This window comes from Eucalyptus grandis, chromosome 5 (assembly GCF_016545825.1).
Source record: "Eucalyptus grandis isolate ANBG69807.140 chromosome 5, ASM1654582v1, whole genome shotgun sequence".
Lineage (NCBI taxonomy): Eukaryota > Viridiplantae > Streptophyta > Magnoliopsida > Myrtales > Myrtaceae > Eucalyptus > Eucalyptus grandis.
Window position 1 is genome coordinate 42107333 of NC_052616.1, and position 22335 is coordinate 42129667.

The 22335-nt window shown below is 37.1% G+C and overlaps 1 protein-coding gene across 1 annotated transcript; it reads left to right on the forward strand.

Moving 5' to 3' along the window:
- Window positions 1–9996: 9996 nt before the first annotated feature.
- Window positions 9997–14776, forward strand: LOC104445855 (WD repeat-containing protein 53). Its single transcript, XM_010059802.3, has 11 exons — window positions 9997–10136; window positions 10286–10382; window positions 10604–10665; window positions 10842–10898; window positions 11336–11392; window positions 11619–11675; window positions 11885–11927; window positions 12779–12856; window positions 13650–13956; window positions 14031–14190; window positions 14286–14776. The coding sequence occupies exons 1-10, from the start codon at window positions 10032–10034 to the stop codon at window positions 14065–14067; spliced, it is 900 nt and encodes a 299-aa protein (XP_010058104.2). The 5' UTR covers window positions 9997–10031; the 3' UTR covers window positions 14068–14190; window positions 14286–14776.
- Window positions 14777–22335: the final 7559 nt, after the last annotated feature.

Here is a 22335-nt window from a genome sequence, read left to right on the forward strand (position 1 = left end):
GTAACGCTTCGTTTCTCCCAATTTCTGTTCTTTTGTTCCTCGGAACAAAAATAACATAAACCTGTTTGGTAAAATATTTGTTCCCAAAAATAATTTCTTTAATTTTTTGTTCCCAGAACAATTTTGAGAAGCAAAAAAAAGTTACTTCTTGTTCCCTAAACAATTTCTAGAAATAAGCTAATTTTCTTTTTTATTTTTCTTTTATTTCTTTTTCTTACCGCAGCCACCGTCAACCGCTTGAGCCACCGCCCACCGCCGCCGCCTGTTGCCGCGCCACCGGCGGCGGCGGCGATCCGTAAGCAAAAATAAAAAATAAATAAATACAAAAAAAAAATTGTTGCGTTACCAAACGCATTTCTATTATTTTTCTATTCCAAGAGTAGAAATTTTGTATAGTTACCAAATAGATTTTTTTTTACTTAGAAATTGTTCCCATAACAGAAATAGAAAAGAACTATTTCTGAAAAAATAAAAATAAAAATAAAAATAAATAAATAAATAACTCTTCCCAGGGCGAAGCGTTGTCATGCGCAGCTTAAATACGGCCCACCGGGCACAACTCGCTCCAAGTGCGGTGGTAGATTACAACCCAGAGGCACAGCCTCTATGAGGTGGTTGATTATGGCCCAAAAGGCACAACCTCTATGAGGTGGATAATTACTGCTTAACAAGCACAACCTTAGTTAGGTGGTAAATTACAATCCAACGAGCACAACCTTTATGAGGTAGATGATTACGGCCCAAAAGGCACAACCTCTATTAGGTGGTTTTCTTAACTTGAATCTTAACCTCACAAGATTATTCATCCACAGCCAAAGACTTTGTATCTCACAATCAAATTCTTCAATTCAAATCATGTCTTGGCCTATTTCCTTCATTTTAAAAATACCCAATAAAAATACTAATGCATAGATACACGGTCGGCTTTAGCCAAGATATAATATTTTCACATTTGAAAATTCCACCAATTTCAACAGCCCATAAACATGTTTTTGGCATTGTAAACCAACGCCGGTAATTTTCCAATTAATTATAGAAATTAAATAAATTTAAGAATAAATTCCTAAAATACAAATCATACAAAATTTGCACAAATTAAAGCTCAATTAAATAAACAGATCACACCATTGCAATCCGCATAAAATTTCAATCATCGGCTATTTCAGTCTAATTTTCGGAAAATAAATAAATAAATAAATAATATGGAAAATAATAAATAAATGCCAATAAATAGAATTTAGGCCCGTAAAGCATAATTAGAAGCCAAGATGAGCTCGGAAAATTACCGAACCACTCTAGTTAAATACTAAAGCTTGTCTAGGCTCTAATTACACTACTCTAACCATCTAACATACAATAACAATTAATTAAATTGCTAATCTAATCTAACTATCCACCGAAATCATGCTTAGTATAACTAATCGACCCTTAAACATCATTAACTTACTAAGTAAGGATTAGTGAGTAAACTCACTTGTTAAATGATCCACTCGAATCAAAATGACGGGGATGCGGCGAGGGACGATAAGCTCCAAAGCAGCGGTGCCAAACGGAGACTGGGCCGGGCCGAAAACAGCCAACAAAGCCCACGGTTGTTGCAGGAATTCCGCGGTTGCTGGGCTGACTCCGAGCGGCTGCTTCAGTGAGGAAGAAACGGCGGGACTTGCGGCTTCAAGCGGGCTGTTGAAGAAGTTGCGGAGCTGGCCAGAATCTGCGGTTTATTGGGCTCGGCTCCAAGTGGTCTGCTTCGGTTTGAGGGAGAGAGAGATGGAGGGCTTCGGAGGAAAATGAAAACGCAAGCAAAGAAGAATCAGATCCGGTCGGGGCAGCTAGCAACGTGCGACAAAGAGAGAGAGGAGAGAGAGTGTGGCGTCCGCAAGGGAAAAGAGAGGATAAGTATAACTCAAAAGTTAAAGAACTGGGGAAGAAGGTGGGACACGGCAGAGAGCTGTTGGTTTTTTTAGCGGGTGGGGGGGTAATTCATGTGAGTGAGAGAGAGAGAGAGAAGAATAAGCATGAAGGAAAAGTTAAAGAAAGAAAGGAAATGGGAGACCAAATGTGCAGGGGACGCTCGGCTAGGGGGAGAACGTGCGGCCGAAGAGGGGGAAAGAAAAGAAAATTAAAAGAAATTCCTATAATCAAAATTCTTGATCCCACTTGCGCTTGATTAATCCAATTTGGTCCTAAAAAATCCCCGTGCTAAAATACTTTATCCTCACTTGCTTTCTCGCACCAAATTTCCCCCAAACAACAAGTCTTGGGCAACAAAAACGGCCATTTCATTTAATTCCGAATTCTATTTCTTTTTTCTCGAAATCCGATTTCCGAACAAATCTCTCCAATTGAGATCCAATTTGTTAAAGAAAAACCCCACGCCACTTCCATTCACCAAGTAACTCACACCGGAGGCTAAAAATCATTTCAATTTGGCCAACCCAAATTTCCGTTCGTTTCCGAATCATCCAAATTGATTTTCCGTAGAAATCCCGAAGTCACCGAAAATTCCTCGAAAGATTAGTCAATGTTCCTAAAATGACCTGCGACATGACCGAACTTCTAATTTCTGAAATTGGATTCAAATTCGCAATTAATTTCGATCCGACGCGATTTTAGCGTGACCTAGGCGACCTAATAGCTTTCGAAATCTTTAGTGCAAATGACATGTGGTCGATTTTCTTTGAGCCACAATGAACCCCTTCAACACATTGGTGACTCTCGATAGTCGTAAAAATCTCGATGTTTCAAATATAGACACAGGATACCAAAACGACAGAAAAATCAGTCTAGTGCTGATCGACGAGAATTTTGTAATTTAGTGGAATCACCCACGTTTAACCACATGTCTCAGTCAAACTTACCTATCTCCGATTTCTAATCGATCTTACTATGTCGTAATGATCTCGGTAGATGAACATGGTTGAATAATCAGTTCCTGGTCGAATTCTCAAGTCTATTATATTAAAATCTCTTAATGGCTTCCCTAAATCATCTAGTTATCTCATGAGTAGCCATCTTAGAGAAAAACACTATAGTCGCGTCGATGAAAAGCCCAACTTATTCGATCGAAATCAGAACCTAAAAATCAATATTTCACATATGTAGACTAGAAATAAGCCAAATCACTATATGTATGTGTGCAATGTCTTTTATCTGCTTATTATTATATACATATTTGATAGAAGTCTCCATATCTAAATTGATATAATTTATTTCCATATCTATTAAAAACTTGAAGTTTTCCACAAAAATTTTTCAAAGTTAAAATTAAAAAAAATAAAAATAAATAAAAAGAACATATTTACTCCCCCTCTACGTTGTATTGTTAGACTGGTTTGCTGAAACTCCCCTCTAAATTAGAAGTTTGATTCAGCTCTCTAGACTTCATGCTGGCATTCTAGTTCAACAAAGCTCATTTAATTAAAAGCTCATTCAGTAATTTTGAAGAACGTCTGAGTTTCATTCTCTTCCTCCAATCATTTATCACATGACTCTCACCGAGCATGCTTCTTTGACCAGATCTCAAGGTCAAATTGTTTAAGAATAGCGAGAGATGGAGAGATTTAAAGAATCTAATAAACAATTGATCGTCACTTAACAAAAAGAAGAGACAAAACCTTAAAAAGAGGCGGCACTATAATCCTCCCATGGTCCTACGATCATTCACGAGGTGCAATAATCATCTCCAACCGAGGCAACATCAGGTGGTGGCCACTGTCTTGGCTAACCTCAGTAGTGTTACAAACCACGGCCGACTCTCTCTCTCTCTCTCTCTCTCTCTCTCTCTCTCTCGCACCCAATTCCTTTTTCAATTTTTTTAGGTTATTGATGTGGTGCCTGGTAAGCAATTTGATCGAATGGGAGAATGCCACATGTATTCGGACATCCATTTCTGACATTCTGACCAACCAAATTAACATGGGGACTCTGATAACAACACAAGGTAGCAGAACTACCGAAACTACTTTTAAATAAAAGTGAATTGTCCTTTTCTTTCTATCAAAATAATTTTGACACTTATCAACGCTAATTAAAGTGTACCTTCAGTTGAAAAACAATTCGCATCTTTTAATACGGAATAATAGAATTCTAATTGGCTATAGCCACTTCGAGGCAAAGGCAAATTAAAAAATAATAATAATCCTAGCCACAACATAATAGCTCTAGATTAAATAAGCAATAAATAGAAAAGTCTTGCACTTGATATCCCTCCATGCAGTTGCATGTAAAAAGAGAGGAGAAAAGAAATCTGGACATCAACTTGCCTTTTCGCTTCTTTGAGGAAAAGATGGGTCAAGACTTTGGGACCATGTTCAAAAAGAACCTACATAAGAAGTCTTCCAGCATATACTGTTCCATCTACCCAGCATATCCGAAAGTTTGTGCGAACAATGGGGTTATAAAAAAGGAGGTTCAACCTTCACAAGACCCAGGCTAAGCTAATCAAAGGGGGGGAAGAGAGAGAGAGAGAGAGAGAGTATGAAGTTGTGAAATAACAATGCAATTCTCCTTTGGCAGAATAGAGACATTGCATGCAAAACCTTTGAACTTTGTCAAATAGCTTCTGTTCTGCTAAAGGAGAAATGCCCTGTAATTCCCACTCCACCATCAACAAGTTGATGGCTTAAAGAGAGATAGAGAATCAATGCAAGTTATGGTTTCATTTTTTCTTCTTCCCGAGCACTAACAAAAATTTTCATTCTGTGTAGAAACCATCTTGTTTACTTGCTTCCATTTTATTTTTTCTGGGAAAAAAGAGAAGTGATCTCCAAATAGATATGTACATTTATCTCCAGCCATAATGCAATTCATAATGCATCTTCATGAGTAAAGTAAATCATATTTCTTTCTTTTGGCAACAAAAAGCACGTGTCTTTTAAAGGGCAAATTCTTATCTACACCCAAATCCACATGGACTAGATTCATCATTGTCATTGTTCATGAGAGCTCCACATGTGGGGCCCCATCATCAATGGTCGTGATTGCACTCAATACATGGACCCAAGTTAATACAAGAGTCTATCCTTTGGAAGTGACTAATCTCGCTTCTTCATTGGCAAGTGTATGTTGCCATGCCCTCGAAGTACTTTTTGCAAGTGAAGTTTGCCTCAAATAGAAGTGATGAGAAGGTTGGCTTAGTGACAAATCAATGGGTTTGGATGTGGGATTTCAAGATCAAGTTACAAAGTACATCTCCCACTCAGAATAATCTTGAGGATCACAGTTACTACCTAGTAGCCTAGTCAATGTTTTCTTTATTTTTTTTATAGCTCAATGTTTAAATGTGATCAAATCTATTAATATGAATGTTTCAAATCTAGCCATTATCAAATTTAATCTGATTGCATTCTTTTATCATACAATTCTGATGCTTAAGTGTTGTGTGTAAAAGTGATGAATGTTTTCTTACAAAGATGAAAGACAACTTCAAATTATAAAAGCTAGGCAACTAAAGTCTCTCAATTTGACACTTGATCGACCTAAACCTTTTGACCCATTACCATCAACCATATTTGTATGAGACATAGGCAAACTACACATAGGTTCTTCTAAATATCGACTTGTGGACTACTCAAATCATTCTCCATCATCTTTTAAGATACACGATTGAGTCCAGATAACTCAATTATTATATGCCCACAAGTATGAAAATAAATAATTTCATTCAAATAACTCTAACTCGTGAGCATGGTAGGTTTTTGATATCTTAGTTACGATTAGACTTTCGAAACTGTGACGCCTCACTATTTCTAGTTCTGTGGTACTAATAAAACTCGCATTTGAAGTTAAACTTAAACCAAGTTAAATTTTCAGTCGAGTTTGAGCTGATAAAACACTTCGTGAAATTCCTCTATTTCTTTTAGAGAGAGCTTGCGCCAATTACAGTGAATTCGAATAGGAACTTGTATCAATCCAAGTGGACACCATTAATTTGAAACTATGTCTTAGTTTGAAGAGAGAGAGAGAGAGAGAGAGAGAGAGAGAGAGAGAGAGATATATATATAGTAATGATTAATGACGCTAATAATTACCTGTATGGCTGTGTCGACGTTGTAGTCGACCGTTGGGGTTAATTTCCACCTAATTCCCCTACCTACGCTCCGCCGCGAAGACGCCAACCCTCACCTTCCTCCGCAGCGCGTGGACGCACGCACCGCTTAAAATCCAAGGAGAAAGCGACGATCACGACCCCGAAAATTCACCCATCGGCTTGCGCCACCAGTTTTCCCTCGAAAGGACGGAACTACCCCCGCGGATGCCCCCCGTTGTAGCCTTTAGGCGAGGGCCATTTTCGTCATTCGGAGATGACCGACGAGGATTCCGCAACTCGCGTCCCGTCTTGTTTTGTCCGAGACGAAAAGGTCGCGGCGGAGATCGTCTTTTTCTTTCAGCGGCAGATCTTCTTCCTCCCCTTTTCTCAGCTGCTTTTTCGTTCATGCGCTCACGGGGAGCGAGAATGGAGCGCTCGTGGGCTGCTGTGGAGAGCTTGGACAATCTCTGGTTCTTCAGCAACGTCCTCTGGAGAGCTTGGCCTCTGTCTCCTGCAGCCGAAGCGGAAGAAACGGAAGAGAAAGGAGGAGGAGAGCAGCCCGTCGAGAACCAGGCGGATGGACCTGAGGACGAAACAGCACTAGCCAAGCCCGTCGCTACGACTACCGAAGATTCGCTCCCGAGATGCCCCAGATGCGGAATCCTCGACGCTGAAGTTGCAGAGCTAGGAGTGATGAAATCTTCAGCCGTGGAAGCTGTGGGGACTCCGGAGTCGGCAGAGGAAGGGTCGAAGCTCAAAGAGTGGGCGAGAAGAAGCAAGAGGAGACAGAGGAGCAGAAGGATGTTCTGCGAAAGGAGGGGGAGGAGCGTTCTTGGGGAGCTTGATCTGGGATGTGATGGGGAGGATTTTTCCGGGTTCGAGGAGAATCGCGTCCTCGTGGATCATCGTCGTCGAGGGTCTGGAGTCGCGAGCGGAGTCCAAGCGGTGAAGAAGATGCCTCCGCTGAGCGATGGGATCGCCATGAGAGAGCATCTCAGGTCTTGGGCCATTGCAGTAGCCTGTGCTGTCAAGTAGTAGGGCAAGGAGAGTTTAGCTATGTTTAAGTGTAATTTGGAGAGAGGTTGACCTATTTAACTGACGAATTCTTGTTCGTCGTTGACTGGAGACTGCAAATTCTAATTCTACTAAGAATGTTTTCCTCTTTTTGCTTTATGTTTATCGGAAAATAAGGAGAAAATATTATGTGCACAAATTGTGCCAAGGCAAAGGGACGTGAAATTGTGACACGTGTCGTGGGAGGGCCAAGTTGTCAAACAAGATTTTAGAGAAAATATTACGTGCTTAGTACAACAAATACAAAGGGGTGTGAAATTTTGAACTTGAGTGGCATGTGTTGCAGGTGGGCCAAGTTGTCTAATGAAATTTTGAACTTGAGTGGCACTTCTTGAGAAAAAGCATTCTCTTTCCCCTACACGCTCTCTCTCCTCGCACTTGACTCTCTCTCCTTCCAAACCCTCTTCCGACTGATGAGCCACCACACCCGATCAACAAACCACCATGCCGCCTCTCGGGCACCGACTTCCGACTCCGGCTTAGGCTCTCTCTCTCTCTCTCTCTTCACTGAATGCTCTCGACTCTGCTCGTTGCCTCTCCCTTAGACAAACCACCAAGCACTCATCCGACTGATGAGCCATTACACCATCCCTCTGACTTTAGCTCCAGCTCGTCCATTGCCTTCGCCGTTGCCGAATCATTAGCCCCTCTAGGCTGTTCCCTCTCTCTCTCCCTTCAAGTCACGACCAAGCCCTCGTCCGATGAACCATTGTGTGACAAGGGCTCAGTGGTTTGTCGGAGGGAGAGAGAGCAAGTAGAGTCAAGAGTGTCGGGCGCACAGAGAGACAGAGAGAGACAGAGAGAGAGAGAGCGTGTAGGATGAGCCAGAGCCAAAGCGAGAGTCGAAGGGACGATGCGGTGGTTCATCGATCAGGCATGATGGATTGTCGGTCAGAGGGAGGTAGAGAGAATCAACTGAGAAGATAAAGCATGCAAGGGAGAGAGAACGCTCTCTCTCCCCTCAAGAAGTGCTGCCCATGTTCAAAATTTTGTCGAACAACTTGGGCCACTTGCAACATGTGTCACAATTTCACGTCTCTTCTTATTTGTTGCATTGGCACAACTTGTGCACACAATATTTTCTCCTCAAGAAGTGCGGCTCAAGTTCAAAATTTCATCTAACAACTTGGGCCATGCCCAACACATGTTGCAATTTCATGCTCTTCTAATTTGTTGTGCTAGCACAACTTATGCACACAATATTTTCTCAAATGAGAATAGAAGAAATGTGTTTTGGAGTGTTGGATTTGTTTTAATTTTCTATTTGGACTTTTATTTGGTATAATGAAAATATAAAATAAATCATTATACAAGTAGCGTTAAGATGGTGACACACATACTATTAGAACCATCAAACGGGTGAGTTGAATTGCATAAAAAATTATCCGATCTAAATTTATCAGTTCTAATGCGATGCAAATCTAATGACTCATGCTGACCCAACCATACCTAACTCAAACATGACCCAACTCAATTTGCTAAAACACTTACATAATTAGCCCAACTTAGGAAAATTTATAGCCAAACTAAGGTGAAAGCAACAAGCAAGCAAGCATGAGAATGAGTGAAGGCAAAAAAAAAATTATAAAAGTAAGTTGTATCTAAGTAAATTATGAATCCATATAACACACATATTATTTTGGGTTTTACTAATCTAAGCCCATTATAACCCATTCAGTATACATAACTATCTCATATAATAAGTTAGTCCATCATATATGGGTTAAGAAATAGGTCTATAACTCATTTTGACAGATCTACATACTACGTTTAATAGCGATAAATGACTTTGGTCCACAATTATTAAATGAGATTTTTCATTTTCTGACCGTTGGTAAGAAATATATTGTACACTTCTATGAAACATTTTTCCTAACACTCTCCTCCGCATCTTATGGTACAAAAAGGACACTTTTCTATGACGTGTTTATTTTATAGAATATAAATGATTTGGATAATATTTCTTGAAAAATGATAACTTATATTACATAAATAATGAATGTATATATTTTCATTATCAACGAAAATATTAGACGCATATAGTTGTTGATAATGAAATTACTTTGCATTGACTAATTTTTTCCATGGAATGTATGCCATTATCTTTTAAAAAATATTTTTTCCAAGACATTAGTTTTCGTGAAATAAACGTTTTGTGTGTCTTGGGACATTCCCTGACACATCCAATTTTATTATGCTTAACTATTGTTTAGGGTGAGCACTAAGTCCAGTTCAAACAAACCTGCCTAGACCGTTTAATTTTACAGATCTTTAATAATTCCTACAACAATTGCTTTGCATGTCATGGGGCATTCCTTCGCAATATCCAATCTCATTACACTAGCGAATTATTTCAGATGAGCACTAGGACCATTCGACTCGGGAAATGAAACTAACCAACCAATTCTAGGGAAAATTTGTTTGGTTCTTGGTTCCCTCGACTAATGTCGACGGTGCTAGAGAGGAGATGGGTCAAGCAGTGGACTAGAGAGTTAGGGTTTTCAGTAATTAGGTTTCGTCATCGTGAATGTCTCGAGTGAATTTGGAATAGAGAGAATGACAAATTCGAAAGGAAAATGATAAATTCATGGTTAGGTGTAACTTAACAAATGTGAAGATGCTAATTATAAGTTTTCAAAAAGCGAGGATGTAAATTGACATTAGGAAGAAAACTCGAGATGGTCTTTTTAAATTTTCCCTTTTTCCTTTCCATGGATGAAATTTTCTCCATTGAGAAGTTATCTCCGGCCATAATTCAAGTAGTAAAAAGCCCGTACTAATCTCACTGCCCATAAATAAACCAGGCCAAGCCCGACCCGGCCCGACCCGGCCCGGCCCGGCCCGGTCCTTTTCGTTTGCAGTTTGTTCCTCTTTCGCAGAAGAGAACGGGAAAATCGGCAAGCGCTGTGAAGAAGAAGGAGAAGAAGCTATGAGCTCACCGGCGGAGCCGAGACGGCTGAGGGGCCACAGAGCGACGGCGACGTGCTGCATCGCCTCCCGCGACCGCCCCGGCCTCGTCGCCACTGCCGGCGAAGTAATATACGTTTCGTCCCTCTTCGTCCCTTGGCTTTAGATTGTCTACGATTCGAGCAGTGATGGACGGACTTCTTGTTGTTGTTGTTCGTGTCGGATGGGCTTCCTGTTGCTGTTGTTATTCTGATCACAAATTGGGTGTTTTGACAGGATGGTTGCGTTTGCTGGTTCGACATGCGTTGCAAGGACGTCCAGCTCGTCATGGAGATTGGGAAGGAACCCGTATCGTCCCTGTGTTTCAAGCCTGGTCAGTTCCTTTCTCCTCGTGTTGATTTTCGCTGCTTGTGGTCTTCTGCTTGGAAATTGTCTCTCCCTTTGTTTCCGACTTAAAAGGGTCGTTCCGGGTATGTGGGATTGTGTCGTTCGAAGTTGATATGGTGCCTGCGATTGTGCATGCAGGTATGCTTGAACTAGCAATCTCCAGTGTTAGCTGATTTCGTTGTGATTTTAAATTTTGGGTTTTGATAGGTAAGGAGGATACCATATATGTTTCGTCTGGAAAGGAAGTCAAGTGCTTCGATGTTCGTCTGGTAAGCAATGATAATTTCGATGTTTGCCCAGATTCTTTTCTCATTTCGTATGTTATTCACTTCCTTGTGACCTGATTCTAGATGTGTGTCTGAATTGTGAATGTATTATAGTATCTTTTGAACCCCTATTACTGCATCACTGTTACTAACAATCGGCTCCTCCGTTCACGTTTAAGGGTACCTCATGGACGCCATTGGAGTGTTATGATTACAACAAAGAAGAAATAAACCAGGTAGATAGTTGCAGTCTTTCTTGATCTTAATTGACCTTATGTTGATGCATAATGGGCCCTATTTAGTTATATTGATCTGTCTAAATGCATTTCATTATGTTTCTCATGCTTTAGGCCATCAAAATCGTTTATTGCTTCTTTACAAATCAATACAGTTCATTTTTTCGGTGTGAGAATTAAGGATGATTTAACTTCCCAAATTTTTTAAGAGAATCCAATTAATTAAAAGAAGATATTCTATGATTTTCGACTGTTGTGCTTCAGCTAATATACGTTTGAAACTTTACTTGCAATTTTGCTTGTGATGGCTGAAGTTTGATCTTTGACTCTTCATAATAGACATCTTCTGATTCTTATAGCATGTTGTTTGCTCCTCTTAAATGGGTATTCTGTGCTACACCTTTTAAAATAACACAGGTGTGTGTTGCCTTGAGCAGATTGTATGCAGCTCAAAGTCATTCCTTGCTGCAGCAGATGATGGTGGCGAGATAAAGGTACAAATGTTTGATAAGACTGTGTCCATTATGGTTGAGTTTTTGCATGAAGTTCTCTCTATACATAATATATGGTATCTGTCATTTCACATTTTAATGCATAGCATACAGATGACTTTGGTTTATAATAGCCTATGTCTCTACAGAATGCAGTAAATTCTTGATCATACTGTGATCATGCTACTTTTCCCGCATTTTAACTTATTCCTTTTTTTTGGTGCATCAGATTATTGACATTCGTCAGCAATGTCTTTACAAAACATTAAGAAATGGCCATTCAAGTGTATCCTTCTCAGTTTTCTTTTAGCATATCATTTCAGTTGTATATGCTGATTATGCAATATAATGAGTTGGAAAATACATTTGTAACATTTGCAGCTCAATAGCCTCTCATTGCCCCGTTTGAATTTATTTTGGTTTTTGTGTTGCAATTGCTGATAATTTAATTCCAATCTCTAGTAAGAATTGCTGGTCCTTGACTCTAGAGTGTAGATTTGTAGCAGCGTGCAGTTTCTCCCTTGGAAACCTTGGGAAGGTACTATTACCGTTGTAGTTTGCTACCAAGGCTTTTTTTTTTTCTTTTTTTAAACTGGCCATAAGCTACCAATGCTAAGGTTGCAAAAAATTTAATGTACAATCCTGACACTTATTTGATAGGTCTGTAATATGATATTGGGTGATAGAATTTGAAGGATTTTGGAGTCATGCTATGGAAGAAATTGGTCATCATGGACAATTAAACTTCCCAAAAAGAAATAGAAATTTGTGATCTTGGACCTTTTTTTTACTTCGCATTGTTTTCATATTTGAGTAATGATCTTAAACTGGAGATTCTGGTGCACTTAATTTGCTTTAATGTGAAACTTCTTCCACATCTTTGTCTTGAAGTCCTTAATTGTCCTTGCTTTCATTGATACAGTCAGGATGCTCCTGCAGATACTTTAGGATTTTCTTTACTTTGTTAATCATACTTTAGTTGACAATAAACAAAAATTCAATTCCTGATTAGTTGTGAACTGGATATAGATCATTCAATCCTTGGAAGCTGTACATATTGACTGGTTCATGTTTTACTCTGGGACTATGGACTATGCAGCACAATGAGTTGATGTTTATTCAAAGTACTTTTCTGCAAAACTCTAAGTACAAGCTGTTTAAGCAAATACTTTACCTACTGACATTATATGTGGTTTCATTATAAAGTACAACCTAAAAGCTAGAGAACTTACGGAAATGCAATTTAAGAATCCTTTAGAAGTTTCAAAGTCTGCAATAATGTAATAAGGGTTGCTAATTAATGTTTTTCTCAACTTGACAAACTCACATTTTGACTTCTTTTTCCAATGATATCTATACATCAATCTGTTTTTGTGTTTTTTCTTACAGTCATCACTGGAGGCCTTGATTCAAAGCTAGTGATGTGGGACTTCTCCAAAGGGAGACCTTTCAAAGTTGTAGACTTAGGTAAGTTTTTATGGAGATCGTTTACAGTATATTCATGGATAAGTATCTTTAAATTAGGTTGATCAGATTGTGATCAATTTGTAGGGCTTGCTACTCAAACCCTTAGCAACCCTCCTTTCAGATGGGTTTCAACTTACATAAAGGGGGGTGGTGGCCATTTCATAGTGTCTCAAGATATTTCTTTTATGACTTTGCACATTTGAGTAGGCTGTCTGGAACTCTATCTTGAGCTGATGTCGCGGAACTGAAATTTTGACTTTGCTCTATTTTTGTGCTATAGTAGTTTCTGCAAGCATATTTCCGGTCTGAAAGGTTGCATATCTTGGTGAATGAGCGTGTACTCTTATAGGTTATACATTTGGGATGCTAATGATTGTTATCTCCTGTAACATTCTTCATCATGAGTTGAATTCACCTTGTCAATTTTCCTAGAATGTGAGCTGAAGTTACACCTAGACAGGCTCATCATGCATCATCTCTTTTTTTCTTTTTTCAATTGTTGAGATATTTCCTAGTTATGTAGGCGGTTGAACAACTCTCTTTTGCATGTTGGATTGATAGTTTCTGTATTGGATTTCCAGAGCTAGAGAACTTGATCAGCTCTCAATTATTATAACAACTTCTCATAATTCTTTTCCTGTAGAATCTCTTTTTCTTGGCAAAGTACTGTAGTACAACTTCAGCTACTTGTTTTACAGTACAGCAGCACCATTTCTATTTTTGGAGTCCATCTAGTGTTGTTGTAGTTTGAAAGGTCTAAAATAAGAGTCCTATTTCATTTTCTTTACTGCAGGGTCATCTGAAATGAAAAGTGGCAGTAGCACAGGGCAATGCTTCAATCCTGCTTTTGTTCACTCAATAGCTGTTCCAGATGTTGATATCCTGGACAAGTTGGGCAAAATCTGTGTTGTGGCACGGGGTGATGGTGGCATCGATGTAATGAACATTGGATCGGAACTTGCTGCTAGCAGGACAAAAAATTCTGTTAAACCCCGGAAGGGATCTCACTCCCAATCAAGTGATGCAGAAAATACAGATACTCGGGGGAGATTACACTTGGATTACACTGTGGGCGGTCATACTGCTGCTGTTTCTTGTGTGTAAGTGGCTGACCTAATTTAGCTACACCAGAAGTTAAATATATGCATATTGAATAGCAGGAATATATTTTCAGGGCATTTTCGATGTTTGGTGAGCGGGGAAGTTCATAATCTCGGGGAAATGATAAATCCATCAAGTTGTGGAATCTGTTCAAGTACATTGATATGGACCAAAGTGGCAGCCAAAGTGATCATCGTGATCTCGTACATCTGAACATCAATCTCAGCAGAAAAGTAAGTTATTCCTGCTGCATCTACCTTCATAATCTCTTTGATGTACATGTTTACGTCCTTCAGTCATTCTAAATCACAGCGCTTCACATGTGCAGGTGAATTGGCTGTGCACAACTCCTGCTGCAACTGAGAACCTCGTTGTCTGCGACACAACCAAAGTGATCAAAGTCTATAGTGTTTCCTAGTTGTGCAGCCCAAAGCTGTGGAAAGCAGGAGCTTCTCTGCCACATGACGGAGGACACTCTCGATGAGCTGTTGGCGCTTTTTATGTTCACGATTGTCGTATGCTCGGAATTTAAGGCGAGACCAGCTGAGGACTTGCCCTCAGGTGAACTGCCATTACTACTCAGCGATGCGGCTGCTACATCCTACAGCAGGAGGGCTGTGAGTCTCCACCGAGCGAAGCTTCAAGAATGCCCTGGGGTAATATAGCGTACTGACCTTTCTTAAAGTTGAAAATTGATATAGTCACGGCGAATGTTGTGCTTTACATGGTAATTTATCCACCAGAGTTCATCGGTTTTTATATTGATTAATAGAATGGCTGAGATCAAATCCATGTCATCTCTACTTTCTTTTTGCATCAGCACAAATCTGGCATGTCGAGCGAAATTTATTCTATTACAATATCTTGTTAATGTGATTGATCTCAACCTTCATGATCATATAGCTTTTGTTAGGAAATTTTTTTTCACAATTTGAAGCAAATAATTCATGAAGGACCGCGATTCCACACGATGCCTCTGGTGCGGGCATTGTCCGACCAGCATGTAAGATTGGAATTTAATTAGCAAAATCCAGCCCCGGAGGGGGTCGTGGCTGGTGGGTAGGGATGAACTTACGAGAAAATCGGCTTTGTTGCTCTCCTAAGAACGACATCTTGTCAATTAGAGCTGGCGTTTGTCATCGATGGAGCCAGTAGATACATGGGTTATCTACGGTGATGGCAGCTTGGATATTCAGAGTGATCTGCACACAGAGAATGGAGTTGTTGCTGGAGGGTTTCTGCTGGTAGGATTGGAGCAATCTTAGGACACAATCAAAACGTTGTAAACATCAATCCCTCCTAGACGCTTTTGATTTGCAGTGATTTTTCAGTCTAATTGGTCCAATTTGATGGTGCCGCATGGGTTGGGTTCTACGCAAATCTTCTTGTTCAGAACATGATCATTTCCATCTTAGGGAGACGATCTTACTGTGAAGCAACTTTTGAATAGGAGATCAATAAGAAATCTCTTCTTTTGAGGTCTCGGTATTGGATGGATGTATTTTCGAAGTTTGAGAAACATGACTTTTTTGGGGAAAGAAAACCTCTTATAATTTTGTGTTGACCAAAAAATATATGCTAACCTTGAATAACTTTGAATTTTCTTCTTTTAGAGAAAACAGATAGGTAGTACCATTAAAAATATTGAGATAGTACCCGATGACATGATTATGTTAAATTAATTCTCACTTCACGAGAGAACCCAAGCCGGTACCCCTCATTAATGTTCCATCCAACATTTTGTTGAAAATACATGTGTGTTAACACATATGACAAATTCAAAAAAAAAAAAAAAAAAAAAACACATATGACAAATGACCGTAAGATAGATCTAAAAATCTATGACTCTTTTTAGACACATATAAACTTTATCAGGATATTGAATGGAATGCCAATGGATGATAAATTTGGGTTATCCACAAGCTTTTTTTGACACGTATAAACTTTATCGGAATATTGAATGGATTGTTAGTGGAAAATAAATTCGGATTATGGGTATAAATTTGGATCTTTTGCTTGACGAAAATTATTTCTGACTAAATATGTCATGAGGAATTAATTCGGGACTTTTAATGGTATTGTCCCTCTAGAAAAACACGAAGAATTTTAAGTAATTATACACACAAAAGTGAGCGAGAAATTGTGTTTAACACTTGTTTACTAAAAAAATCAATGAAGATATTTATATAAAAAAAAAAAAACCATGAAATATTATTAGATAAGGTATGGAATGAAAACATGACTATCATATTGTTCAATTTTGAATTTTGATGAACAATATTATCCCTCCTTTTTCCCCGTTTTCTACCGAATATTAAAAGAAATTTTTGGAAGCTCCTCTCCAATACAGTAGAGTGTGATTTTCCAACCGACTCTTTTGACAGCAACATTCGAGCAGAACGTGAAGAGGAAACTCCCGTCGTTCTCTAACTATAAATGTTACGTACGAAAAGGAGGACCGTACACACAAATTACTTTTTTTAAATGCATCATTTTCATAAGAAAATGAACAATTTAAAAAATATTTTCCCTAAAAACTATTGCCGTTGTTGCTTTTAAAAATTAAATAAATGGAAAATACTTATATCATCTATAAATATGTTTAGACATAAATAGTTGTTGATAAAAAAATTTCTTCGACTAATAATTCCAAACTGTACAATTGATCATTTAAAAAAATATAATTTTCAAATCATTAATTTTTTATGAAACATATGGAACCTTAATCTCATGATATTTGCTTTACAAACTAACATGCGAACCAAGAAATGGAATTATCATATTATAGTAATAGTGAGGGAATAACTTCCTTATGATGACCCACCAGTAAGCAGCTAAGTTGGTTGGGCTTTGGACACTTCATCGCAGAGATCACAGGGTCAAAACTCCACAACTACTAACACATCTTAAGTGGAGGGTCATGGTGGTGGGGTCATGTACTAGCCTCCCCTGAGGTATTGACACTTGATCCGAGGTGCATCGTGCACTGTACGGACCGTGGGTTGCCGATTAACGTAAGTGAAAGGCGAGCCTGGCGGATCCTCGATTACCAAAAAAAAAGCTTCCCTATGATGAATTCGAAATATTTATGATTGTAATCAATCGAGCCAACTACGCATTGAGTTAGTACCTACAAGAGTTGGTAGCACAAATTAGGAAAGCAACTAAGTACTTCATCAACCACCGTAATAATTATGCTTGCCCTTTTGCATTCATATATGAAGTTGGAGAAGTCAAACGGAAGAAGCCCTAAAAATGGGAAGTCCTTAAATAACCCAAAAAAGAAAAAATGGCGATGAAAACAGTAATAATAAAGAAAGAGAAATTACTTTATTTCTTTCAGAAATTATGATACTTTCCCCTTTTTTTCCTCTTTTATTATTTAATGAATTTTTGTCTTCTATGTCTCATACAAAAAAAAAAAAAAAAAAAAAGAAGAGGCTCGGGAAACGTATGGAGAGGGAAAAGCTGAAGGATCTGTATCGTGCAAGCAATTTATTCGATTTTCGGTTTCAGACTTTTCAAAAGATTGCCATGTATATATAAATATATATTGGAATTGTCAAAAATTCAATTTTCCTTTCAGAAATGATTTTAAAATCACACGCGTGCAGAGTGATCTGCACACAGAGAATGGAGTTGTTGCTGGAGGGTTTCTGTTGGATTGGAGCAATCTGAGGACATAATCAAAACGTTGTAAACATCAATCCCGCCTAGACACTTTTGATTTGCATTGATTTTTTGGTCTAATTGGTCCAATTTGATGGTGCCACATAGGTTGGGTTCTACGCAAATCTTCTTGTTCAGAACATGATCATTTCCATTGAAGCGAGACGATCTTATCGTGAAGCAACTTTTGAATAGGAGATCAATAAGAAGTCTCTTCTTTTGAGGTATTGGTATTGGTCCATTTGGATGGATGTATTTTCGAAGTTTGAGAAACATGACTTTTTTGGGGAAAGAAAACTTCTTCTAATTTTGCGTTGACCAAAAATATATGCTAACCTTGAAGAACTTTGAATTTTCTAGAGAAAAGGGGGTAGTACCATTAAAAATATTGAAATAGTCCCGATGACATGATTATATTATATTAATTCTCACTTCACAAGAAAACCCAAGACATTATACCCTGAATCTAAACCTATTCGTTACTAATGTTCCGTCCAACATTTTGTTGAAAATACATGTGTCGACACATATGACAAATGACTATAAGTCGGATCTGATGTGAAAAATAATAGATTCAAGATGGAAAATTCATGACTTTTTTTTAAACACGTATAAACTTTATCAGGATATTGAATGGAATGCCGGCGGATAATAAATTTGGGTTATCCACAAGCTTTTTTTGACATGTATAAACTTTATCGGAACATTGAATGGATTGTTAGTGGAAAATAAATTTGGATCATGGGTATAAGTTCCAATCTTTTGCAAGACGAAAATTATTTTTGAGTAAATATATCATGGGGTATTAGTTTAGGATTTTTAATGGTATTGCCCCTCTAGAAAAACATGATGAATTTTAGGTAATTATACACGCAAAAGTGAGCATGAAATTGTCTTTAACACTTGTTTACTCAAAAAATCAATGAAGATATTAAAAAAAAAACCATGAAATATTATTAGATAATGTATGGAATGAAAACATGACTATCATATTGTTCAATTTTGAATTTGGATGAACAAGATTATACCTTTTATTTCCCCATTTTCTACCGAATATTAAAAGAAATTTTTGGAAGCTCCTTCAATACAATAGAGTGTGATTTTCCAACCGTCTCTTTTGATAGCAACACTCGAACAGAACATGAAGAGGAAACTCCTGTCGTTCTCTAACTATAAATGTTACGTACGAAAAGGAGCATCATGCATGCAAATTACTTTTTTAAAATGCATCTTTTTCTTAGGAAAACAAATAATTTAGAAAATATTTTTCCTAAAAACGATCGTCGTGTTGCTTTTACAAAATAAATGAATAGAAAATACTTGTATCTTCTATGAATATGTTTAGACATGAACAATTGTTGATAATGAAAAAAAAAAAAAATTGTTTGACTAATAATTCCAAGCTGCACAATCAATCACTTTTAGAAAAGTAATTTTTAAATCATTCATTTTTCATTAAATATACGGAACTTTGATCTCATAATATTCACTTTGCAAATTGACGTACAAACAAGAAATGGAATTATCAAACTATAGTAATAGTGAGGGAATAACTTCCCGACGATGAATTCGAAATATTTATGGTAGTAATCAATCGGGCCGCCACGCATTGAGTTAATACCTACAAGAGTTGGTAGCACGAATTAGGAAAGCAACTAAGCAATCTTCATCAACCACCGTAATAATTATACTTGCTCTTTTGCATTAATATATGAAGTTGAAGAAGTCAAACGGAAGAAGCCCTAAAAATGGGAAGCCCCTTGTTAAATAACCCAAAAAAGAAAAAGTGGCGATGAGAACAGTAATAATAAAAAAGGGGAAATTACTTTATTTCTTTCAGAAATTACGATACCTTCCCCTTTTTTTTTCCTCTTTTTATTATTTAATGAATTTTTTGTCTTCTATGCCTCAAACAAAAATAAAAAAGGAGGCTCAGGAAACGTAGGGAGAGGGAAAAGCTGAAGGATCTGTGTCGTGCAAGCAATTTATTCGATTTTCGGTTTCAGACTTTTCAAAAAAATTGCCATGTATATAAAAATATATATTGGAATTATCAAAAATTCAATTTTTCTTCCAGAAATGATTTTTAAATCACACGCGCTACGGAGCTTCGCCTGCACGCGCTTGATCTTGCGGTTCCACAGCCGTCCGATTCGGTGCGTTTCCATTGTCTCGTAGCGAGTTTCCAAATTTCGGTGCTCGAGCGCGTGGGAGATGAGTTTTTTTGTTCATTTTCCCTTGGAAATAGACCATGTTACGGAGAATGATGAGGCCATCATCATAGCTCATAAGTTGGCCGCACCCAAAAAAGGTTGCGTGGAAATTAGCTGGAAACCACGCACGTCCAGCTTGAGCTAAAAGAAAACATTTCATCTGGTTTTTATTAATATTATGTGAATAATAATTAACAAAAATACTTTATACGGTTAATACACTTGAAAATCACAAACCGGTACCTCATGAAAATATTGGCCACTGAATAATTTTCGTCTCGCAAAAATTTCGAACCAATACCTTCCTAATGTGTTTTTCTTCAAATCGATTTTCGCCTCATGAAAAAAAAAAAATCCAAAAACCGACACTCCGGACACAAATCAACCCTCATTCGAATGTGTCAACACTTGTGGATTTTCCATGTCAAATTTGTTTATTATTGAAGTCGAACTTCTTGCGACACACATATTTTTTAAAAGATATTGGAAGCGATGCCTAGGGATGATAGATTTGGGTTAGGTTAAGTTTTTTTGTGATATGAAAATTAGTTTAACATTAATGTATAATGACATGCGAGTTTTGATTTGAGATAAAAGTTAATCTGTGACAAATAGATTGCACGATACTAGTTTGAATTTTTGGTGAAACAATTTTTTTTTAAAATTCATATGTCGTGGGATTACAACTTTTAATTTATTAATGATATTAACTCTATTTTATAAAATTAACTAAGTTGCCCAAGTTTTTTTTTCCCGGAAATGTTTAAAAAAATGGAACTAACATTTTTCATTTTCTTATGTGCGAACTTATTTATCTAATTGTTGTTTTGGTGTTCTGAAATTTTCCTTGCGATCTTATTATTATAAAATGATTTAATGTGCATAAGAACACTAAACGGTTTTTTTTTTTTTTTTTAATTATTGCCGTGTTTAGTTCCAAACAATCTATATAAAGTCAAGGACGTCCGAGAAATACAATAAAGTGTTTTTTTTTTTTTTTGGCCAAACCAATTAGAAAAAGTTAACATGGGACGCTTTTTATGTACATAAGAAAAAGGACAACTGTCTACGTTGATGGACTGGATTATTTATTTAGTACCACTTTTGTTTTTTGTTTTTTTTTTATTCTGGGCTTGTCGTCTGTTGAATTCCAATTTGACCCTTGTCTTTCTAATTATCTAACATTGAATGTTTCAACATTACAGTCAGCAATGACCGACAAAAATATAATACATGATATAAGATTATTAGAGAAAAAGTCGATGATTGTAGAATGTAAAAAGTCAATTATAATCTAGTTAAATGATAGGATTGCTCATTTATAAATGATAATGAATGTATTAATTTAAGTACCGAAGGATGAAAAATGGGGACGCGTTGAACTTTATGAGGTCCAAATCATTCATGGTAAATCTTGATTATTCTTCAAGCTATTAAATTATAACCGTTGTAGCATTTTAAGATGTAAAATGTTACATTAGTTAATTACTGTCCTAAATTCGTCCCAAACTAAAAAGATTTTGTCAATAGAATCATAAATCTATCTCATAACCCGAAATCCTAAATCCATTTAAGTTATATTAAAGATCATTAGAGGCATGAAAAACCTAGTTTGATCCAATTGCTTCCTCCCAGACTTTTCATAATTTAGGATATGTTTCTTTAAAGGAAAATTGTTTTGAAACTTATTTTCGACTTTTCAATGTTTAAATGATGGAAATTAATTGAATTATGAAAAAAATTTCCATAGGCTGAAAAGTGGCAAGCTTAAATCGAAGGAGAACAACTTCTTTTTTAAACCACCGAATAAATTAAAACTAACAATTTTCTTTGAAAATGATTCTCAAGAATTTTTTTTTTAGTATGAAGTTTTCAACGAAACAGACACACTCTTATATCAAAGTTCTAATTTCTAATTCAACATTACCATCGACCGAAACTAAATTTGATCAACATTAGTTTTTATGTTAAATTTAAAAATCAATTCATTCAATTATTGTGATATTTGTAATAATGTATTGATTGGTCACATAACAAGTATCCATTTGTATAATAAGTGAACTTTTTAATCTTATGGTAGCTTTCATACCAAATAATCTCTTTGCCTTTTTCAATATAAGTTCACATTAGGTAAGGAAAAAAAACAGTATAAGCATTGATTTCATGTCGTAAAAATTTTTATGTGCTTTTTTTTTTCTAATGGTTGCTTATTAGGGATGCATTTGTTTGAATAAAAAAATTATCCATGAATTAATGATTAGGGCATTTCATCCGATTTGTTGAAAATGATCTTAAAATTATATGCATGCTTAAATTTAGAAAAATGAATTCTTCATCATGAAAAGTTTTTTTTCCTTTTTCATCAAACTTTTGAGAAGCAATTCTAGCTAGAATGTCAAGTGCTAGTTTTTAACTGGTCCTTATTAGTTTGACTTGTTTGGTCAGAAGTCCTCAATAATGACCCTTAGATCCTTTCATCATATAGTTACCGTGGCA

Bases quoted from the DNA above. Each gene is read 5' to 3' on its own strand.
- LOC104445855 (XM_010059802.3), top strand. From the start codon at position 10,032: ATGAGCTCACCGGCGGAGCCGAGACGGCTGAGGGGCCACAGAGCGACG. The intron at 10,899-11,335 runs GTAGATAGTTGC...TGCCTTGAGCAG, and splicing joins ACAAAGAAGAAATAAACCAG to ATTGTATGCAGCTCAAAGTC. The intron at 11,928-12,778 runs GTACTATTACCG...TTTTTCTTACAG, and splicing joins CCCTTGGAAACCTTGGGAAG to TCATCACTGGAGGCCTTGAT.